A 19,820-nucleotide genomic window follows, 5' to 3' on the forward strand; every position below is an offset into this window, starting at 1 on the left:
TGTCACTTAAGTTCATCTTTAAATATCCATCACTCTCTGCTGTTTTTTTTTTTTAATGAGCTCAGTGGTTGCAATAGGAACGGCCCCAAATGGTTTAGATTGCCAAACGTTAAGTGGCATTTCTGAGGGACACTTTTATTTGTACAGCCCTTTTAGTAAACAGAATAATTCTGTTACAATACCAATAAGCTCCTGAATCGAAAAGAAGCAAATAGCCGATTGTCAGCGCGTGGAAAAATGGGTGAGGTAGCAACAGTAGGGGGATTCTGTTGCCTTCCATAAGAGCTGGAGCATTTGTCCTTGTTCTTCGAGCTTCCTTGTGATCAAAGGTCCTGTTTGTGTCGACGCTTGTTAATTACCACATGGTTCAGAGGTGATGGGCCCCAGCTGGCTCTGTTGGTAGGGCATGAGACTCATCATCTCAGGGCAGTGGGTTCCTGTCCCACGTCAGGCACCAGGTCCTCCATGTTGGAGGCGGGGCACAAGGCTAACAGCCCTGTCCTATTAAAAACAAATGCTACGGTTTTTGGATGGTATAGTACTCCAATTCAAGATATAGGAAAAAATTACTGGCATGAAAAATTGGCATTAGAAGGGAGCTTGACAAAATAATGAGCAACTGTCTAACGCATTTATTATACTTTCACAATGAACTGAAAAAAACATGCAACACATTTTTCTCTAAATCAAAGTTTTAGTCATTTATAATAAGGATAGATTTCACTCTGCAATATTGGTTTTGTTAACATAACATCCATCTATTTTCTCACCACTTCTTCCAAATCAGTCACATCTTACGATTGCTGGTTCCTCCACATCTGCAGTTTCAGCGGTCAAGCTCTTGGACAGCTCCCAGTCTGTATGTCCTCGTCTCCCTTTTCCTACTCTTTCTGCATCACACCACTCAAATAACTATTGATTCATCTCACCTCTCCAAATAAATCTCCCTTTTGTGGGCAACATAAAAAGAAAATTCACTTTAAAAAGAGACCAATCAATGCCAGATAAAAACAGGACCAGAAACATCAGAAAGCCCCAGAGCCAAGAGCCTTTCTTAAAACCCCAGGCCTAAGAAGGATCTTCCTCATCATGTTGCTCAGATATTCACAAGCCTAATCACTAAGAGCTGTTTGTGCAAGTCTGTTTCTGTGACGAAAAGCAGGACTTTATAGAAGTGTACATTTTAATCGGAATCGAGTATGTGAGTTATGATTGAACACTGTAATTGTAGCAAAAGATGGAGTGCTTGTTTCATGTATTTTAAAAGATTCGCTTTCTGTAATACTCTTTGGTGCATGTTAGGTTTTTCAAGCCACAGAGAAACATTCTGTTTAATATTTGAATTCCACATTTATGTATTTGCAGATTACAATCCATTCATCTTCTAACCATTTCATCCAGTCCAGGGTTGCAGGGGGGCTGTGAAACTATCTTGGCAAGCAAAGGGCAAGGCAGGAACCTGCTGCAGAGGACACATCTGAAGAAAACCCTCATGAACACAAGGGGAACATACAAACCTCCTCACAGACAGAACCCCAGCTCAGGAATTGGACCCACTGCTGCACTGCTAGCAACTGTCACCATGCTGCTTCATTTGCAGACTTACTTGAGTGCTCAAGGTTGTACCATTTGCTGGTAATTTTAATTCAACTAAAAATCCCACACACTCGGCACCCAGCTTTGTTATGAAATCATACGACCTGAGGTCACTATGTTACATTGTGTGTGTGCCCCATGAGTTCGTGATGCAATACTAACTTTGTGTTTTTCGTGCTGCATCAGTATATTAGGTCTTATAAGTAAAACATTTCGCCTTTCCCACTGGGTGGCAGTAGTTTACAAGATCTGTGCTGTTTTACAGTTCTAGATTTTTAATCATTGTGTGAGAAAATGACGTCCAGTAACTTTGCTTTTAATTATGTTCTTTTGTCTCTTAATGATTCATCAGACCTCTGTAATACAGATACCTGCGTCAGCCCCAGTCAAAATGTCCTGATTTGGCTCTAATGCTCCTAAAACGTCTCTGTCTTCCACATTCCATGTCCAGACTCCGTCCAGCTTCGCTCTGGAAGGGAAAGCCGTGTCTCTTTGCCTAACAATCAGATACCATAACAGCTGCCTGGTCTGAATTAATTTACTTTTTTCATTCTGACATATAAGTGTCAGAAAAGGTGAACATCCGTCACACATTTTAATTATTTTTTTTTTTACTTTCTGCGAAGCAATTTTATATATAATCCTGTTGATACTTTGTAAAAGAAGCCTTTAGTATTTAAAAATGTATTTTACTTTAACTATCTCACGCAAGAAGGTACAGTGCTATAATATCCACTAGCATGGTACTCAATTTTAAGATCAGGAGATTAGCTCAATGCAGTGGACTGTCTTCTTATCCGAGATGATCCCTATCTCAGGCCCGTTGCTTAGTGGGACAAGGTCTGGCTCCACTGCGACCCAGAGTTGGAAGAAGTGGTTAGAAAATAAATGGATTACTAACGCAAAGTGTATCTGTACAGCTGAAGGAGCAAGACTTTTGCAAAGTTAATTTGGGCAGCTATTAATAATGGTGATCAAGAAGATTGGAAGATGATGAGCAAGCTGGGTTGCCGAGCTGTCAAATCCTAATTGCACAGGACACCTTAAACCCGGTCCTACCAAAGCTGCCAAAATAAGGAAATGCTACACGTTATTTTTTACCACGTAACTAGCTATAGAAGTCAAAGAGAGCAAAAATGATTTTCAGATATGATTATCTGCCCTTAATCAAACCATAGGCAAGAATAACATGTTGTTGCCTGGCCTAAGACCAGAATTTAATTCCATCTCTCACAAAAAGAAAGCCAACCTTGTTATAACAATACACCTATGTCTGAGGACACCTTTTTTTTCCTCCTGTAACTATGCCAAAACATGTTTTTGAGCACACTATGCCTGCCAGATCACCTCTAGGAACATTCCACAGAAATTTGTATTATGATTATGACTTATTTTCACTGAAGCGACACACAGAATCATAAAAAAAGACATTGATACTTGAAAATGAAGTACAGTACAGCTGTAAGCTCTTAATCAATCAGTATTTGTCTAATAAGACAGTAAAGGTGTTCTCCAGATACTAAGGCTTTCAGGTTTTCTTTGTTCACCCTCTTTAAAATAGGTTTGCATATTGCATATCTGAAATAACCTCACAACTAGTATCAGGGGCCCATTTATACTTGACCAGACACTGTTTCTTTCCAGTAAAATCAAAACTATTTAAAAAAATGTATCCTTAGTTGACCAAAAATGGGGTCTCATTCTCAGGTAATTTATTAATGGTGTATTTATTTTTTTAAGATATGCTGTTTACGAAATGGTCCGAAAATAGTGAAGACTAAGGTGCAGATGGAAGGACTAAGTTCTCATGAAACTGACCAACAAGAATGACGCTCACCTCCAGGCACCCAGAATCGACTTTTCGATTAAGTTTCTGTCCCAGGGGAGTTCTCCAGACATCAGCCACTAATCAACAGATTTTCCCCCATCTGCACCCTGTTGTGAAAACCCAGATCAAGCTTTACAGAACACACACAAAATGAATTGAGTTGCCTTTCTGGAAAGTCCAGCTCCACGTTCTTCGGAACAGTTCAAGCCGATCTGCCCTGATTCTCAGTTTGCATGTCACACTTGAATCATTTTCACCCTCCTTGAAAAGACAAATATGACTTTTCATTCAATGTTATCAGTATTAAATTCTCATTAAATCTCTGTGAAGAAGAAAAGGGAAAAAAAATGTGTCCTTGAATGTGGAGATAAAGCTTTTTTTATGTCATCATGAAAGCATAAACAAGGTAAAAAAATATTTCCAAATGACACAAATAAAGCACATCTTCTATTTAAGAAATGCGTACACACCAACCAGGTGTGTTACTAGAAAGAAATAAAGAGGTCTTGTTTATCAAGGAAGATTGTAACAAAATAGATTAATATTTTTTTAAATCTAATCTAAATCAAATAATTATGAAAATTAGTTTTCAAATTATTATTATTGATTTGCTGTTCTGCTTTATATTGCTTATTTATGCTGTAATTGCTCATGGTATATAGAACATTTTTGTTTTCTTTTAATTAAAATTCTAAATAACTTGAATTACTGTATAGTTAATTGTTTCCCCAATAATTTTCTTCCCAGGCCATTCTCTTTAACAGTTTGTTAAAAGTTATTTTACTAAATATTTATAAATCAATCAACATAGTTTTTTTTAAATCTTACTCAGTGAATGAATAAAAATTCCTACAAGAAAATTAAGAGAAGGTAAGAGAGAATTATAGAGGATTTGCACTTTCAATTTGAAACTTTATGCAAGATGCAGTATCTTAATAAAACAATTACAATTAAATTATTAAATGTATTATTATTAAATGTGATGTAATGATATCAGGCGTAGTAGAGGGTTTTCTTGGCGTTAATAGTGTCCTATCAATGGCATCTGTGGTCGGGCAGCTCTTGACCTCAAGACTTCTATCTTCATTGTTTGGGAATCTCAGATCTCCTTCACAAACACTAAATCATTCTGGTATAACAGAAATGTCATTACCGTTGCAATAAAAACAATCATGAGATACAAGTGCTATTCAACTTTAATTTTATTTATTATTGCAACATAGACAAGCAGAAACAAAAATTCATTCTCCAGAACCAAGCCTGAAAAAGCCCATGATCCTCCTTTCAAACAGCTGTTTGATTTGAAGCACTAGTCTTTGGGATGCTGCTAACTTAGAAGTGCGCTCTCAGTGTGGACTGACCCACTGGTAAAGAGATGGGTAAAGACTTAAGGTTTTAATGGGTGGAGTTAGACTTGGACCAAGTGATAGTATTAGGACAGAAGACAGATTTAATTTCGGAGCCATTTGGGCCTCGTGCTTTAGGACAGTAGTGAAGCCTGCGCTCTTTGTGAAAGTAAACCTTATTCTGAAAATTCATAGTTAAACAGGTTAATTACAGGTTAATTAAGGTGTTAATTACTTAATAGCTGGACCAAATGGTAAATAAAAAAATAAGACCCTGAGGCTCTTCAGGTCTCCCTACCAGCGTTCTGGAAGGCATGTTCAATCAGATGAGGTGACAAATCAAAGGGTTATGCAGCTTGAATGGTTCACCTGCACTGCAGGTGAATGAAAGGAAAGCATTATTTCACAGCACTGGGGAAAGTACAGTATTATGTTACCCGATAGAATAAAAAACAAGCAGTAGACGAAGTCTAGATCCTTAATGGAGATGGCGGGTCACAGACTCCTATCTTTCGATCGCACTGCCTTCATGCTGATTAGCAATCTTACGGCAAGAACAGAACAGCTGCAAGAATGTAAACTTACGCAGGCACAACCATTTCCACCACCTGATTAACAATGAACTGAGCCTGGAAGACTGAAGAAACTCTTTTTGAAACAACAGTTAAAACAGATCATGTGCAAACAGAACAGAACCGTCAAGGATGCATACAGTGCTTACGAAATGTAGAAAATACCAAACGCTCCATGTGCCATCACTAGAATTATATTCCTTAGGGTTTCTACTATTGTGGGAGGGGTTTTTAAACGTAGATAAAAGTCCCTTAAATATTTTTATATTTACAAAAAGAAAACAGGGCATGTGGATGATATGACATAAGAAAATTAGTCTTCGGAAACCTTGTAGAAAGAGCACCAGCTAGTTGTGCTCTCGTTCCCCCTTGGCTGACCCGGTGCTCCTCTGGAGGCGTGCCGGAGCATCCTTGTGGAACTTGAAGAAAACTCCGATGAGGAGGTCGGAGACGCTGGCAGGGAAGAAGCTGTGGACGAATGGGATGACGCTCGCTAGCCTGCCCGGAGCGTAGACGTGCTCGGGGCGCACCGCCAGCAGGGCATGGCAGATGTTGTGGACCACAGGCCACAAATCCACCGAGGAGACTGCAGACATCTTGGGCATGCGCTTCTGAAAGGAGGAGATGTACTCTTCCCCGTAGTCCTCTTTAACGTCCTGCGGGACCTGGGAGAGAATCTCTTCCTGATAGCAGCTCCATTCCTCCCTTGTGCCAAAGATGTCTGAAAGAGAATAAAAATAAACCCAATAGATACTAGTAATGTGAACGCAGATCAGGATACAACTGTCAAAGAGAGAATACAGGACAATCAATGTGTGCATTTCCTGGATTCCTGACCAACAAAAACATTCTGGGTTTAAGTGCATCTGTCTAATATTTAGACAATGGACAATAGTTTTTGTTTTCAATTGATCTAATGATGTTGTCATGTAAGTCTTGCAGAACTTTTTCTCTTAGTCTTTTTTCTCCGTTTCAACGCCATTACAGTTGCAGGGAAAGATTTGCCAATTATTATGTGCAAGCCGTGAGGTCACCAGAGTGGTGGCCAGGTGTAATTAGTTCACTTTTTTTAGCTTCTGCAACGAGCTGCCTCTTACTCTGCTCCAAATATCCTCAGTTTGTTGAAATACCTACTTGTTCTGAAACCTCCAGGCTGGATAACAGAGACTCTGATGCCCCAACTGGATAGTTCATGTCTCATCACCTCAGAAAACATGCTCAGGGCTGCTTTGGAGGCACAATAGGCAGAGAACATAGGGACTGGAACCTTGGCTGCAACACAAATATACAGGTAAACCGATCACTCTGGCTCCTTTCGGGAAACAACTGGACCAGATCCTCAAATCAGTTACCTGCTGCCAATCAATCAAGCTAGACGGCAAAGCTGCCTCCTCTCACTTGCAACCGTTAAATTCTAAACTTTGTCAGCTGCCGTGCTACATTTCCCAATGCTACACATTTGTCATCTAGACGGGACATATATTTGTGTCCTATTCGTGACACAAATGGACCAATAGTGCAAACTGTCAAAAGTCTGTAATAAATGTGTCTCCTGTTCTCTCACCTGCCATACTTGAAACGTTGACCATCCTGCCTCTGGCTCTGCGCAGCAGGGGCAGGAATGTCTGGGACAGCTCCACAGCACCCAGGAAGTTGACCGCCATGCACTTTTTAAACACTGTCATGGGAAGAATTTCTCCATCTGCTAAATATCCCAGGATTCCTGCATTATTCACTATTGCCCAAAGTCCTACAGTGAGAACGCAACAGAAAAAAATGTCATTATCTAAAAAGTCTTATTACTGAGGTGCTATTAACACTTTCCAACAAGATTTAAATTCTCAGACTTATTAAGTGACTATTATGAACTGGTTGAGACAATATGAGTTTGACTGGCTTCAATGGGCATTAATTGGTGGAAATGGGACTGGCGGGGTTACACTGGTGAACAGGTATAAGCAAAGCATTAGAATGCATTAAAACTGTTCACCATTAAAGTTCTGGATGGTATGAAGAGATTTTATTGAGGGTTTGATACAGAATTTCCCTGTTAAACAAGAGAGGGTGACGCAGTGATCCAATCTCTGTCCTGAGTCTCGCACTGCCTACCTTAACCGACCATACTGATCTTAAGAGTTCTGATCAACATGCCTGTAAAAACATTTACAAGGACAGAATAAGACTTACCTGTAAGTACATGCACATGACATTCCAATCCTTGCAACACAAATGATTTTATTTTGACACCGAGGAGCCAGTAATATAACTGCCTCATTTGTAGCATTCTTTCATATTGGGCCAGCAAAGCCTACGTATATCTGATATGGATCTATTTTCCACATAGAATGTCAGTATATTGAATGTAGTGTTTAAACTTTCATTGCATGATTCGGATGAGGCTATCACAATACATGCTTTAAGAAGTCCAACGTAGAATTAATGGGCCCATCCACCAAGAGCTTGACTCGACTCATCTGTGCAGAGCAAACTCAGAACAACTTGATATCCTAGTCTATGGTCCATCCCATTGAGATGCATCACAGCATACCTGTTTCGCCCACTTCAGCTTGAATTTGCTGGTAGGCCTTCCTGATCTGTGCACTGTTGGTCACATCCAGCTGCAGCACAAGAAGTCTCTTTGAGCTACACCTCCTCAGTTCATCAGAGCCGGGACTCTGCTCATTTAAGACCCCAGCAAACACGGTCACACCCAGGCTGTCCAAGTGCTTAGCCAAGGCATGACCGAAACCTGAATCACAGCCTGAGTGGGGCAAGCAAAGAAATACCCAATGAATTTCTTCAGAAATACTCTTCGACAGTACAGACATACTTCCAGTTTCAACATTTTTAATGTGACCTGCAATCATCCTGGTGTCCATGTTATCAGATTAAAGTCGTGTTCTCTTGACTTTATGTGGTTTATGTGGAAGCTTGATAATGTGCAACGTTTGCTCCATAGTAAAATATGTCAGGCACAACACAAGAGTCCTTCATCCACAGTTGCAGTTTTTGCAACTAATGGTGATGGAGGCAAGATAGTGATTTTTTTAAGTCTAATAATGACTAAAGAGGTAATCCCAAATTATTTTAAGAATGCCAAGAACTTCAAATGTCTTGAAATTTGAAGAGTAGACAAATCTCTTTGCTGTCAATAGCTGGCAAGATCATAAGAAACTGTCAGAACTTTCTCATCTCATCAATGAATCATTAGATCTTACTGGAAATTACTTGCTGATTATTTAATGGATTACTTTGATCAAATTTTCTAAACATTTCCTGTGATTAATGTGATTTAAAATGATTAAATTAAGATTAAAAATACATATCACAGTTTATCCTCATCCAAACCAAGATGTACTAACAAGATATATGTTATAATAGTAAAAAGACTAGTAAAGATTGAGTAAGTTGTTGATGCTCGTAACATAATTGACATTATAGACATATATCAAAACTCCTTATTGCATCTATGATTTTTGTTCAGCAATATATGAAGATTTTATCTATGGAGTGTAGAAAATGTAACTTTCCTACATGCTCTTTGTTGAGTCAAACTGCTATAACAGTCTGTGACATCAACCTGTCTCATATACCGTATGTAATATTTATATTGAAAAAGATGAAAACAGACATTCAAAGTACAAGCTAAAGTTATGTCACTAGCCAAATGTGGCCAGAATTCCACCAGTGCATAACTGGGACAGTTGAGATGGTTAGTTGGCCAGAACTCGCTTGGATCCCTGCAAAATTGAGAGCCCTGCAGCGATCTGGGCACCTGTAGGTTGACAGTGACATCAGGGAGGGAGAGGCATCTCCTTCCATTGGCTCGTGACCCGTCGGTACGTCCCTGCAGAACTTGTAGGGCATAAAAAGATGAATGGTTCTGATAGCCAGGCAAGTCAGAGGAGTTGTTCCTGCATTTCCTCATTCTCCCCTTGTGTTGCGACAAGGGTGTTCACTGCGAGCTCAAACCTGAAGGCACACTTGGCAGGAATACTGAAAGCTGATGATGACTAAGCACTGATCTCACAAGAGGATCATGGCAAAGGCAAAGTTTGAAGACCTACTGTACCAATGAGATATGCATCAGGCTTCCAGTTTCTATTCGATAGCCTTTGTCCACCAGGGCACCACAGCAAAACCGATGTAAAACCTGAGGCTAGCAGAGCCTGTCTGGTATGACTCAGATATCTGTCCATGTGTAACAGAGCAGCCGCATCCACAGTGTTGGAATTAGGTTAGGATGCCAGGAGGTGGCATCGAGACAGCGAGATTCTTGGCTAGCAGTCTCACAGGGAGACTGGTGGTTATTATCCGATTATTAGTCTTGCAGTGAAACGTCAGGTAATTGAAAAGGTTACTGATGGCAGGGGGAAGGCTCTTGACAAGTAGCAGCCTCGGTCTTTGTCATGTCAGCCCGCCGGTGAGGTAACTACTGTAGTGGAGTGTGGGTCCAGCCAAACGCGATTCACCCAGTTGAGGGAGAATTCCACCAGTGCCACACGTGAGGGGCGAGAAGGTGACAGGCACGCTAGCGCCAGACCAGTTACAGGTTAAAAAGAAACAGTTTCCGCTAAATCCCAGTGATACAAAGGGAATTCATGTGTGCAGATCTATGCCTGGCTAACAAGTTAAGGGGGATCTGTCGCACTATGGCACTACACAAACTGTGGTCCGAGTGTCACAGGACTGAAAAACTGCTTGGAGAGAGCCTATTTATTTTTTTCCCCAGGACCGCTTCAGGATCCAGTTAATGCCTACTGTTGTTCGCCACTTCCCAGCTAAACTGAATACGTGCCCTTTTCACTTCACAAGCAAGGTGACAAACAAGAGGAGTGTGTTCAGCCCATCGAACCTCTAAGGCAGTAAGTAGTTAATTGGTGCGGGGATCTGATCCAGCTGTTCCTTGGTTCTGACTTCCGATTGGAGAGTTCATTTTTGCCTGAGTGCTAGAATGCGCCCAGACTGGATTGTGAGTTCTATTTGTCTAAGAGAATAGCATACTGCAACCCACCATGACAAAAATCCAAAGGTGACATTAAAAAAAATGAATAAATGAATTGACTGGCCAACTTTAGAAATCAAACGCTGAGAACAGATGGCCTCACAGCTCCCTTTGGCTTCTTTTGTTTGTCTCTAAAAAAAGCCCAAAACCACAGGCATTTGCATGTGAATACTAATCAAATGTGATTTCCTTAAGAACAAAGGTAATATCATTAAGTCCACTCATCACTGGTGAATCAATAAAACTATTTCTTTAAAAATATGTTTCTGAGATTTGAGGAAAGTACTTGAATTTATTTTTGGGGTACATCAGAAATTTACCATGAAAATAAAAATCCCACAACATTTTTATATGTGACAGAGGTGGTACAAATCTTGAAAAGTTAAATGAAAAATGACTTTTGAATAACTAGAACAGCACAATCAGTGCAAACTTTGAGACAACACCAATTTGGCAAAAAAGAAATGCACATTTCTTTTAAAATGTGCAGTAAAATATAAATCCTAAAGCACTTGCTTCTCTTCAATGTTTCAATGGCGTGCAGGGAAAAAGGGATTCACTCTGAAAAGAATAAAGCGCATTCTTCTTACCTGTAATCAGCACACTCTTATTGTTCACAGGTAGCAGCTTCTGCGATTTTCCCAGGAGTGACAATGAAATGTAGTAGAGCAAGGAGAGCAGGAGTAGCCCAGCATAACCCGGGACCTTCAGAAAGCACAGGGGCTCCACCAGGACAGCCAAGAGAAGGCACCAGATCAAAGACCAAGACCCCAGTTTCAGACCCCCTTTCACTCTCAATATTACTGCCCCTGCATACAATGTTGTTATAGAAGCATACAGCATCAGGAAGTACAAAGATTCACTGAAAGATGTATCCATTATGACTGATTCTCAATGCACAGATGGGTTTCTTCTCCTTCTTTTGGATTTTCATATGGTTTCTGATGGGTTTTTTTTTTTTAATCGTTACTCTGCTTCCTCTTCCTTGTACAGCCGGTCATCAGGGTCTCTCTTGGAAGACCAGTTTCCAAGTGGTTAACTATACTCTGTAAAAAAAAACAACCCTCTGCACCCTCACTTGGGAAAAGCAACAGAATAAACCACACCTCCCCAACTCCCTCCCCCTCCCTCCCTCCCACTTCAGTTTATAATAACTGATGTTATCCATAACTGCAGATACATACGGTGCTGAATCAACAGCTACTGCTCACTGAACGCGATGGGATGGTAATGCTCTGCAGTGTATTTTGTCACAACACAGTAACAAGTCCTAGACACACTAGGTCTAAGCGAAGAAAAGAAAATGTGTGCAGTCTTGTTAGGAATGTTCAGTATCAACAACAAAATAATTTCAGAACACAAGTGAGGGTGTTCTTTAAAATACACTAGTGTGCAGCTCCAGCCAAAGTGAAACAAAGAGAAATACTTGCTCAGATAACAGAACAATGCACAGTGTTAAAAATTTTACTTTACATTTTTCCTAACAAAAATGTGTCAACATGTTTTAAATGTTCAACTATTTGAAATAAACTTGTTTTGTGCTTACCATCCGAGTGAATCTTCTAAATAACGTAGAAGGCATGGAATCCTTTTAGCATGCTTCTCATGTTATTGTATCTGGTGCAATCAATAGAAAGAGTGGAAATACAGCAAGGAAGCAAATTGTCATTGGAGCTCCTTGCATTTGCACGGACAAGACTTTACACATTACTAAGGAATGTTTCTACTTGTCCAGTGTATTTTGTTATTGCTGATTTGGATTTTTTAAAGATGTTTCATCCTGGTTCTTAAATCACTCTGCACATCGGTTGGGTTTAAAAGACTTGTATTCAAATGTGAAGACAAAAAAAAGAAAGAAAATCCAAATAAGAGATTTGTGGAGTCAAAACCCAGACAGACTAAAAACAATGGACAAATAGTGGGTGTGGACTGTAACTAGTCATGTAAAAGAAGAGCCAAAAATTGACTTTTGGCACTTGAGATGAGTATCTTTTTGTTGGCAGCTGCTGGACATTTTGACACTCCACAGAGGCCTGGACGAGCGCAGCACTGACAAAGATGATACGAGTGGTTTGAGAAATAGCATATCATCACATTTATTGAATGCGTAACACTGACAGTGAATGCCAAGGAGGACGCACAAGGTGAAAACTGGACACAAAATGAGTCGTCAGATCCAGATCTAAGCAGGCCCATCCCCAGACGGTGAAACAAGTTCTTCTTGTGGAACAAACGCTGCATAGAGAGGCTGTAGACTCTGTTCAAATGGACAAAAACAGGCCCTAGGCAGCATTACAAGTGGAGCTGCATTCGTTTTACAAATAGGAAAGTTTAATGGACATGACACGTTGGCATATTATTCCCATGTTTCACCTACTTGTGGACACCCAGTGCACATTTCTGGTCCTAAGGTTTCTCCCCTTTCAAGAAGGAAGAGGGCTGAAGGTAAAGACCTCTGTGAGTGGGTAAGTAAGAGCTACCAGGAGTGCCAAAGACTTCTCTTGGAAACAATCATCTGCTTTTTTGTTGATGTGTTCATTTTTATTACATTAGTCTTTCAACAAACATCCTATTACTCGCTGGAATATTTTTAGCCCTTCGAATTCATTAGTAACACACAATGAATTCTGGCTCATGTTCAGAACAGCAAGAAGTAGCTAGGTTTCCAGCCAAACTTCTACTAATCTTAATCTGTCGGACAAAATTAAGATAATACAGACTTTAATCACATGATTTTGACATTTTGTGCCCTGCAGACAATATCGGGATAAAACAATGCGGTTCACTGATTTCCCAACTTTGACTCAGGACTTCATCAGTAATTTCAAAGATCAGTATATCAATCTGGGTCCAAGCTGCCCTCTAACGTAGACGGACGTTGGTCAGAGCTTGGTTGTGCTCCATGTCACCTTCAAGCACATGCTAGTGACTGAAAAGGGTGGCGATCACTGCACTGTCCATGTGTTCCCATGTTGTATTGTAAAACAAAAGATTGAAAACCCTAATTAAAAAGAACTGTGGTTAGAGAATGGATACTGTTAACAGGGTAGCAAACTTAAAAAGTATGATAATAAGGGTTAATACTAATTACTTCTTCTTCCAGTGTTCAACTAATCTGGTTCACCATACTGTGCAAGGAACCTTCCACTAGAATCAACACTTTTAACTGCCAATCATAAGCGTAAACTACATGTATACTACCTAATAACAATGAAGTCAGACAGCTCTGCTCTGTCTGAAAGAGTGTCTTACCTGATTCAGGTATGTCTGAGTCTCGTTGGCCTTTTTCAAGTCCTCCTGGCTCTGCAGTAATTTGGCTACAGCAGATTCTGAAACATTATTTGAAGTCATTAGTATGGAGTGAGTCTAAAACATGCACGAACAGAGGGTACGCTTTGTTTATACTGTAATGTGTGTGCAGCAGCTGCAGCGATTTACGGTACACCTGGTGAACAATTCCACAGATTTGTGCAATTCATTTATCATCACTGTCTGAAACGTGTGTTGTTCCAGACCTGTGCAATAATGTAACGTGTAGCACCCAGGCTAAAAAACGATGTTGCTTTCTGCTCTAACCCCCAACTCCTGTATCGTAAAATCATTCAATCGTTTTGTGTACTTATTACCTGACTTAAAAAGTTAAATGTGTTAAACACAATGTGCTGCAGTGGAGTGGCTCTCCGTTGTTTGTTACGGGGGTTTAAAAACCGTGAAATTATTATTTTTTTAAATAATGTTACAACTTAATGTACAGTCTTTGATGTGCATTCAGCAACTACTGTTCACATTATACCTACGACTACAAAAAGTTGCAAAATTGCTATATAAATGAAAAACATGTCTTCCTTCCCTGAATCTGTATCAGATAGGTAAAAATAGAAGTCTGTAGAATACATCGTTGCACTAAGTCGTAGTGGTACCAAGTTTACAGTTCCTCACTTTTCCGACCACAGGCCAGTCATCTAAAAGTGAATTTAGATGGCATTTTAACGATAACACGTACCTAAAGAATTGCTGATAGCGTTCAGCCGACTTATAACATCTCTCATTTCATCGGGTTTCAGTTTCCCCGCCATTTCTGCTCTCCGCAAATGAAACCAAAACAACAAGCAACTGTACTCAAATTGCGTAAGCAGTTTCAGACTCCCCCCGCCCACTGCGGGGTTTAATTAGGTGGCAGGCGGGTCAATACGGGGAAAAACTACGTAGTTTTGTTCGGGAATCCTGGGGAGCTCCGCCTACATCGTTCCCGCAGGAAGGTGTCGCTGTTTTAATGCGCCGCTTGCGCGCATGCGTGCTGCGAGGTTTGGGAAAAGCCGGAGGTATGTGTTGAGCTGTGTCCTTCCGTAAATAGTCATTTCTGTTTGTAAATCAGAATGTTTTCAAACCTCTAGTACAAATCTACCAAATAGACATGTACATACTGCGTTCTTGTGTTAATTTCACAGTCAGCTGCTCAACGTAGTATTATTATTATAAAGAAATACTGAGCTCTAACCAGGTTTTCGGCTTTCGTAATTCTGACTTTGTAATCAAAGGTGACGACACGGTTAATTGTAATTATGAAATGTTGATTAGAGTATTTTAACGCAAAACAGTAATAAAACATAGTTGGACGAGGCCCATTCATCTAAAATTTGAAATAATCTCACAATTGTTACCAAATATTTTTAAGACCTCGATTGTGATTATTTAACCATGTCGAACATCTCAATTCCTAAAAGATAAATATATATATATATTCTGAATTAAAAACAGACTTTGCTTACACTTTAAATATTGAATTGGAATAATGCATAACAGAATAACGTTCTATCGTTAAAAGTGATCTCAATTTGTTCCTTAAAGGTATGGAACAGCTTAACCAGGGCAAAACAAAAGAGATGGTTCTCATCACAGGAGGAGGAGGCTATTTTGGTTTCCGGTAAGTTGTCGCATGAAGCTGTTCGATCTGAGCTCATATTTCAGTCTGAAGGCGCCGTGGTCAGTGGCCCTGGGGCCCGGGTCTCATGCCCAACCTGAGGTGTGGGGGGGTTTCTTCCTGTGGGTTTCCTCTGGGTGCTTCAAAGCCATGCAGGTTGGATGTCTTTCTGGCCTGGCGCCCGTTGCTTGCCAAGATGGGCTCCGGCCCCCCCGCAACCCTGAGATGGATTACACAGGCAGCGGATGGATGGACGGATTCATCTGGGCTCGTTTGGGATGTTACACACACCTTTCTTCGCCACTTTACAAAAAGGATGTCTCAGGATATCGTGTCGCGCAGGAGGTCCAGTCAGAGGGGGGTTGCATAGGGCCTTGATTCCCGAAAGTGGAAGGGCAAAGCTAATCCAGTTGCCTACTTCGGGTTAAAAACAGCAAATCGAAGACACAAATCTTAATTTAAATAAGATAAACCCAGGTTCCTTTACACCCGAAGTCTCCAGCCATGGTCTGGTAGAGCCCCAAACCAGCAGGTTGTGGGTAAATGACCAATTTCTAAAGATTTGGAACTATTCCATTGTGATTATTTTTGGACCAAAACATTAATTGAACAGGATACTTTCTGCATTCATCAGTAATGCACGACTTGTAAAACGACTTGGGTTGGTGCTGTTGGGGACCAGGGTTGCCGGAGCTTTACATAAAGAGTGGTGGATGTATGAATCAGGCTAGTCATCTACTTGAAGACCATAGCCCGTCAACAAATAAAAGGGTGAGGTAATTGGATCAAGAACTTTCTGGCAGCCAAGATGGGCTGAATTATTCCTCTAATTTTTATCTCTGTTCTTCAATACATTTGTGTATTTAGTCATATATAGTTCAGAAACTCCTTTCATGGATGTACTGAGTTCCATCTCCGTAATTCTTTTTTATTTGCTGTTTCTTTAGAAAGTGAGAAAGTAACACGGGATATTTGTAGGTGAAAACAAGTCTCATTTTGAGGGAGTGTGTAAAATAAGCATTTAAAAAAGTGACATTCTCTTATGTGTCCTTCCCTTCACTTGTCATTTATTTAAAAATAAATATGTAAAATAATATTGTAGCTTATGCTAGATATCAGTAAGAAGATTTCAAGTGGTTCATGCATAGGGTATAGCTGTCAAGATGTGTGATTTACAGGTCTGCAGAATACAAAGAAAAGTACATTTGTGTAATAAATAGTTATTTGTCAGGTTGGCATCGATAAATGGACTTATGGCTTCAATGCCAGGATGATTCACATTTTCACTCCTCCTCTAGTCTACTGCAGATGTGATGAAAGACATTGTAGAATTACCTAGTGGTTAGTTTCATAAGTTAAAACAAAAACGTGATTAAACTTTTTTTTTTCTTCCTACTTTTTCTTGTGAAATTAACTACCACTTTTTGCTGACTAAGCTCCCTACTGGATTCTGGTCCATTTTTTTTTTTATTCTTCATCATATAATGTCGATTTTCAGTATTAATCAGTCCACAAAATTCATCTTTCCACTCCAGCCCTGGAGCACTTTGGAGACTTCAAGCCCCAAGGAATTACAACAGGACCTGAAGTTCCTCTAGGAGGCAGCCTTGCACCAACTATCTGGTGTTTTTGTAAATGTTTTCACTTGTATTTCATACTTCTTTTCAGTCATTGACTTGCTTGCATGGCCCTGAGTCTAAGGTTGTGTAAACTATTGTGGTCTTCGGAAAGTATTTTTTTTGTAATGTAACAAATTTGTATTTAACTCTTTAAATTCAATGCTTTTATCTCCTTCCTAATTGCAGAAATTACACTCTTTTGATGCTTTTCTTATTGATCAAAGGAACTGTTATGTTTATGTAAATCATAGTTTTGTTTAAAGAATCAGTTGTGATGAGCTCCTGAAAATATTAAATATTATATTTTGTGAAATTAAATTTAATCTAATGAGATTTTTTAACATGTTTTTGTGTACTGATGCTGAACACCCTTTATACAGTAGTTAGAAATGAAAAATCGCTTGAAATAATCTCTTCCCCTAAACTCATTTTTGTTGCAAATCAATGAAAATAGACTTTGATAGGAACAATAAAAAGCACCTTATCAGACTGTAGATAGACAAAAACCAGATTACATGAATTAGACAAAGGAATATCACCCCCGAGCATTAAAGCAATAATAAAGATCTTTTGCCTGTTGTAAGCAATGCCACTGAGATAACTGCATGTACATAAAGCTCTTAAGGATTAACCAACTGCATAGCCTAATTTTAGCCTCTTACATTTTGCTGCAGGACTTCTGGATTACATTTTCCTCATTTCTATCATCTGTACAGCACCACTCCTGGGGCAGTGCTCTTGTACCTTGCAGGGTGAATCATGCTGCCTTTACACGCCTGGCCACTGCTGTGTTTTCTTGTTCGAATGCATTATTAATGCCAGAGTTTGAATATGAATTTCTCTGCTCTGCGCGTAACGCAAGTCGGGCTGAAAGGCTTGTGCAGATTGATAACCCATGCTTATCTTTACTCCTCAGCCTTGCATGCGCTCTGCATGAAGCGGGGGCATTAGTTACTCTCTTTGATGTCCAGCCCCCGAGCGAGGCCATTCCAGATGGCATGGCGTTCCTGCGGGGAGACGTCAGGGAATACTTGGAGGTGGAGGGGGCAACGCGGGGGGTCGGCTGCGTCTTCCACACCGCGTCCTACGGGATGTCGGGGAGAGAGCAGCTGGACCGCGCCCTGATCGAGGAGGTGAACATGCGGGGCACGGAGCACGTGATCCGGGCCTGCGTGGGAAACGCCGTCCCCAGGCTGGTCTACACGAGCACCTTTAACGTGGTGTTCGGAGGGCAGGTGATCGAAAACGGAGACGAGTCCCTTCCCTATCTGCCGCTCCATCTCCATCCTGACCACTACTCCAGGACCAAGTCCCTAGCCGAAATGGCGGTGCTGAGGGCCAACGGCACAGCCTTGCGAGGCGGGGCGGGCCTCTTGAGAACCTGTGCCCTGCGTCCGGCAGGGATTTACGGGCCCGGTGAGCGGAGGCACCTGCCGCGAATCGTCCGCTACATCGAAAGCGGGATCTTCAGGTTTGTTTACGGGGACGCCGGGAGCTTGGTGGAGTTCGTCCATGTGGACAACCTGGCGGCCGCGCACGTGCTGGCCGCCGAGGCCCTGACTGCTGCAAAACGGCACCGAGCAGCAGGCCAGGCCTACTTCATATCCGACGGCAGGCCCGTTAACAACTTCGAGTTTTTCCGGCCTTTGGTGGAAGGCCTTGGCTACCCTTTCCCAAGGCTCCGCCTCCCGGTCTCCCTCGTCTACTTCTTTGCGTTCCTCACGGAGATGGTTCACTTCCTCGTTGGCCGACTGTACAACTTCCAGCCTCTGCTCACGCGGACGGAGGTCTACAAAACGGGTGTCACCCATTACTTTAGCATGGCCAAGGCCGAGGAGGAGCTGGGCTACAAGCCCCGGCGTTACAGCCTGGATGACGTCGTGCAGTGGTTTAAAGACAAGGGCCACGGAAGAAAGCCACGTTCCCCCTCGTTCAAACAGCTGCTCCGGGACGTGTTTCTCATGGCTATGTTAGTTGCTGTTATCTTTTCCTACATTCCAGTTGTTGGCACGTAACTGCACTGAACTGGCCAAGAGATCTAAACTGATGAGAAGGAATTTCTAATATATTATTAAATGTGGCATTATAAAATGCGGTATACTTAGTAGGGATTTACTACATTGTGTGCTGTTAGAGCCCTAACAAGCTCTTAGCTCGCGCTCTAAAACAAGATCAGGAATTGATGGCATTGTTTTTAACCTTATGTTTGCTGTTAAAACTGTCAGTGTTTGGACAGGCAGTGTTGTGTGGACTGATGTTACTCTCAGAGATGTATAACATTCCACAAAGAAAGAAGGAGTGCTCACAACACAAAATTCTTTCTTTCCTACTTGTGATGTTGAATGCATTTGTTTAAATTACTATACAGTAAAGACCTAATCCTGGTCTCTGTAGCACTAAGCGAACTGAGAGTATGTGTCTGCTCCTGGTGTAGGTGCTAGTCAGTTTGGGGTTACTCTCGGCAGTGCTGGTACAGGTTTGCACAGCTGGTAGGACTGGACCAATTGAGGGGAAGTGTCCTGCTCAAGTGTACAATAGGACTTCAGCAGGGACTTGAACCCACAATCGTCCAGATGGCAGCCCAGATTTCTAACCTCTAATAGTCTTGTCCTGGTCTTTAACACTTCAGTGTTTATAGTTCCAGATCTCAACAAGATCCTTTTTTGTAAACGCCTCTTTAAACAAATACATGAAATAAAAGTTTTGGAACTTTCTCCTGTCTATTTTTTCATCTGCTTGTATCACTGCCTTGTGATTATCATTACTGCAGTCATATAAAGAGTCAGAGAGGTGCATGTATAAATGAAAGAAGAACAAGCTGTGTAAGAATTCACACTTGCTTGTTTTGTCCTTGGAACTAAATTAAGAGTGTTATTTCTACAGGGTAAATTAAGCTTGCAGGAATAATGCAACATATATATCCTTACTCCACT

General features: G+C 41.0%; 2 protein-coding genes across 3 annotated transcripts; one reads left to right on the forward strand and one right to left on the reverse strand.

Annotated features, from left to right (window-relative positions):
- Window positions 1-4,608: 4,608 nt before the first annotated feature.
- On the reverse strand, window positions 4,609-14,495 carry hsd17b2 (hydroxysteroid (17-beta) dehydrogenase 2). Of its 2 annotated transcripts, none has more exons than XM_015367941.2 (8): window positions 14,351-14,495; window positions 13,600-13,676; window positions 11,894-12,629; window positions 10,938-11,393; window positions 7,891-8,103; window positions 6,907-7,092; window positions 6,477-6,614; window positions 4,609-6,063 (listed from the first exon to the last, which is right to left on the reverse strand). In XM_015367941.2, exons 4-8 carry the CDS (start codon window positions 11,224-11,226, stop codon window positions 5,690-5,692), a joined length of 1,200 nt encoding a protein of 399 aa, XP_015223427.1. In that variant the 5' UTR covers window positions 11,227-11,393; window positions 11,894-12,629; window positions 13,600-13,676; window positions 14,351-14,495; the 3' UTR covers window positions 4,609-5,689. The 2 variants fall into 2 exon arrangements, with proteins under 2 accessions (XP_015223427.1, XP_015223426.1); XM_015367940.2 differs by having other exon boundaries at window positions 11,894-12,604; window positions 14,351-14,493.
- A 118-nt stretch (window positions 14,496-14,613) lies between these two features.
- On the forward strand, window positions 14,614-19,600 carry sdr42e1 (short chain dehydrogenase/reductase family 42E, member 1). Its single transcript, XM_006641160.3, has 3 exons — window positions 14,614-14,669; window positions 15,196-15,271; window positions 17,804-19,600. The coding sequence occupies exons 1-3, from the start codon at window positions 14,621-14,623 to the stop codon at window positions 18,900-18,902; spliced, it is 1,224 nt and encodes a 407-aa protein (XP_006641223.2). The 5' UTR covers window positions 14,614-14,620; the 3' UTR covers window positions 18,903-19,600.
- The last annotated feature ends 220 nt before the right edge of the window (window positions 19,601-19,820 follow it).

The sequence above is a fragment of the Lepisosteus oculatus genome, chromosome 20, assembly GCF_040954835.1.
Source record: "Lepisosteus oculatus isolate fLepOcu1 chromosome 20, fLepOcu1.hap2, whole genome shotgun sequence".
Classification (NCBI taxonomy): Eukaryota; Metazoa; Chordata; class Actinopteri; order Semionotiformes; family Lepisosteidae; genus Lepisosteus; species Lepisosteus oculatus.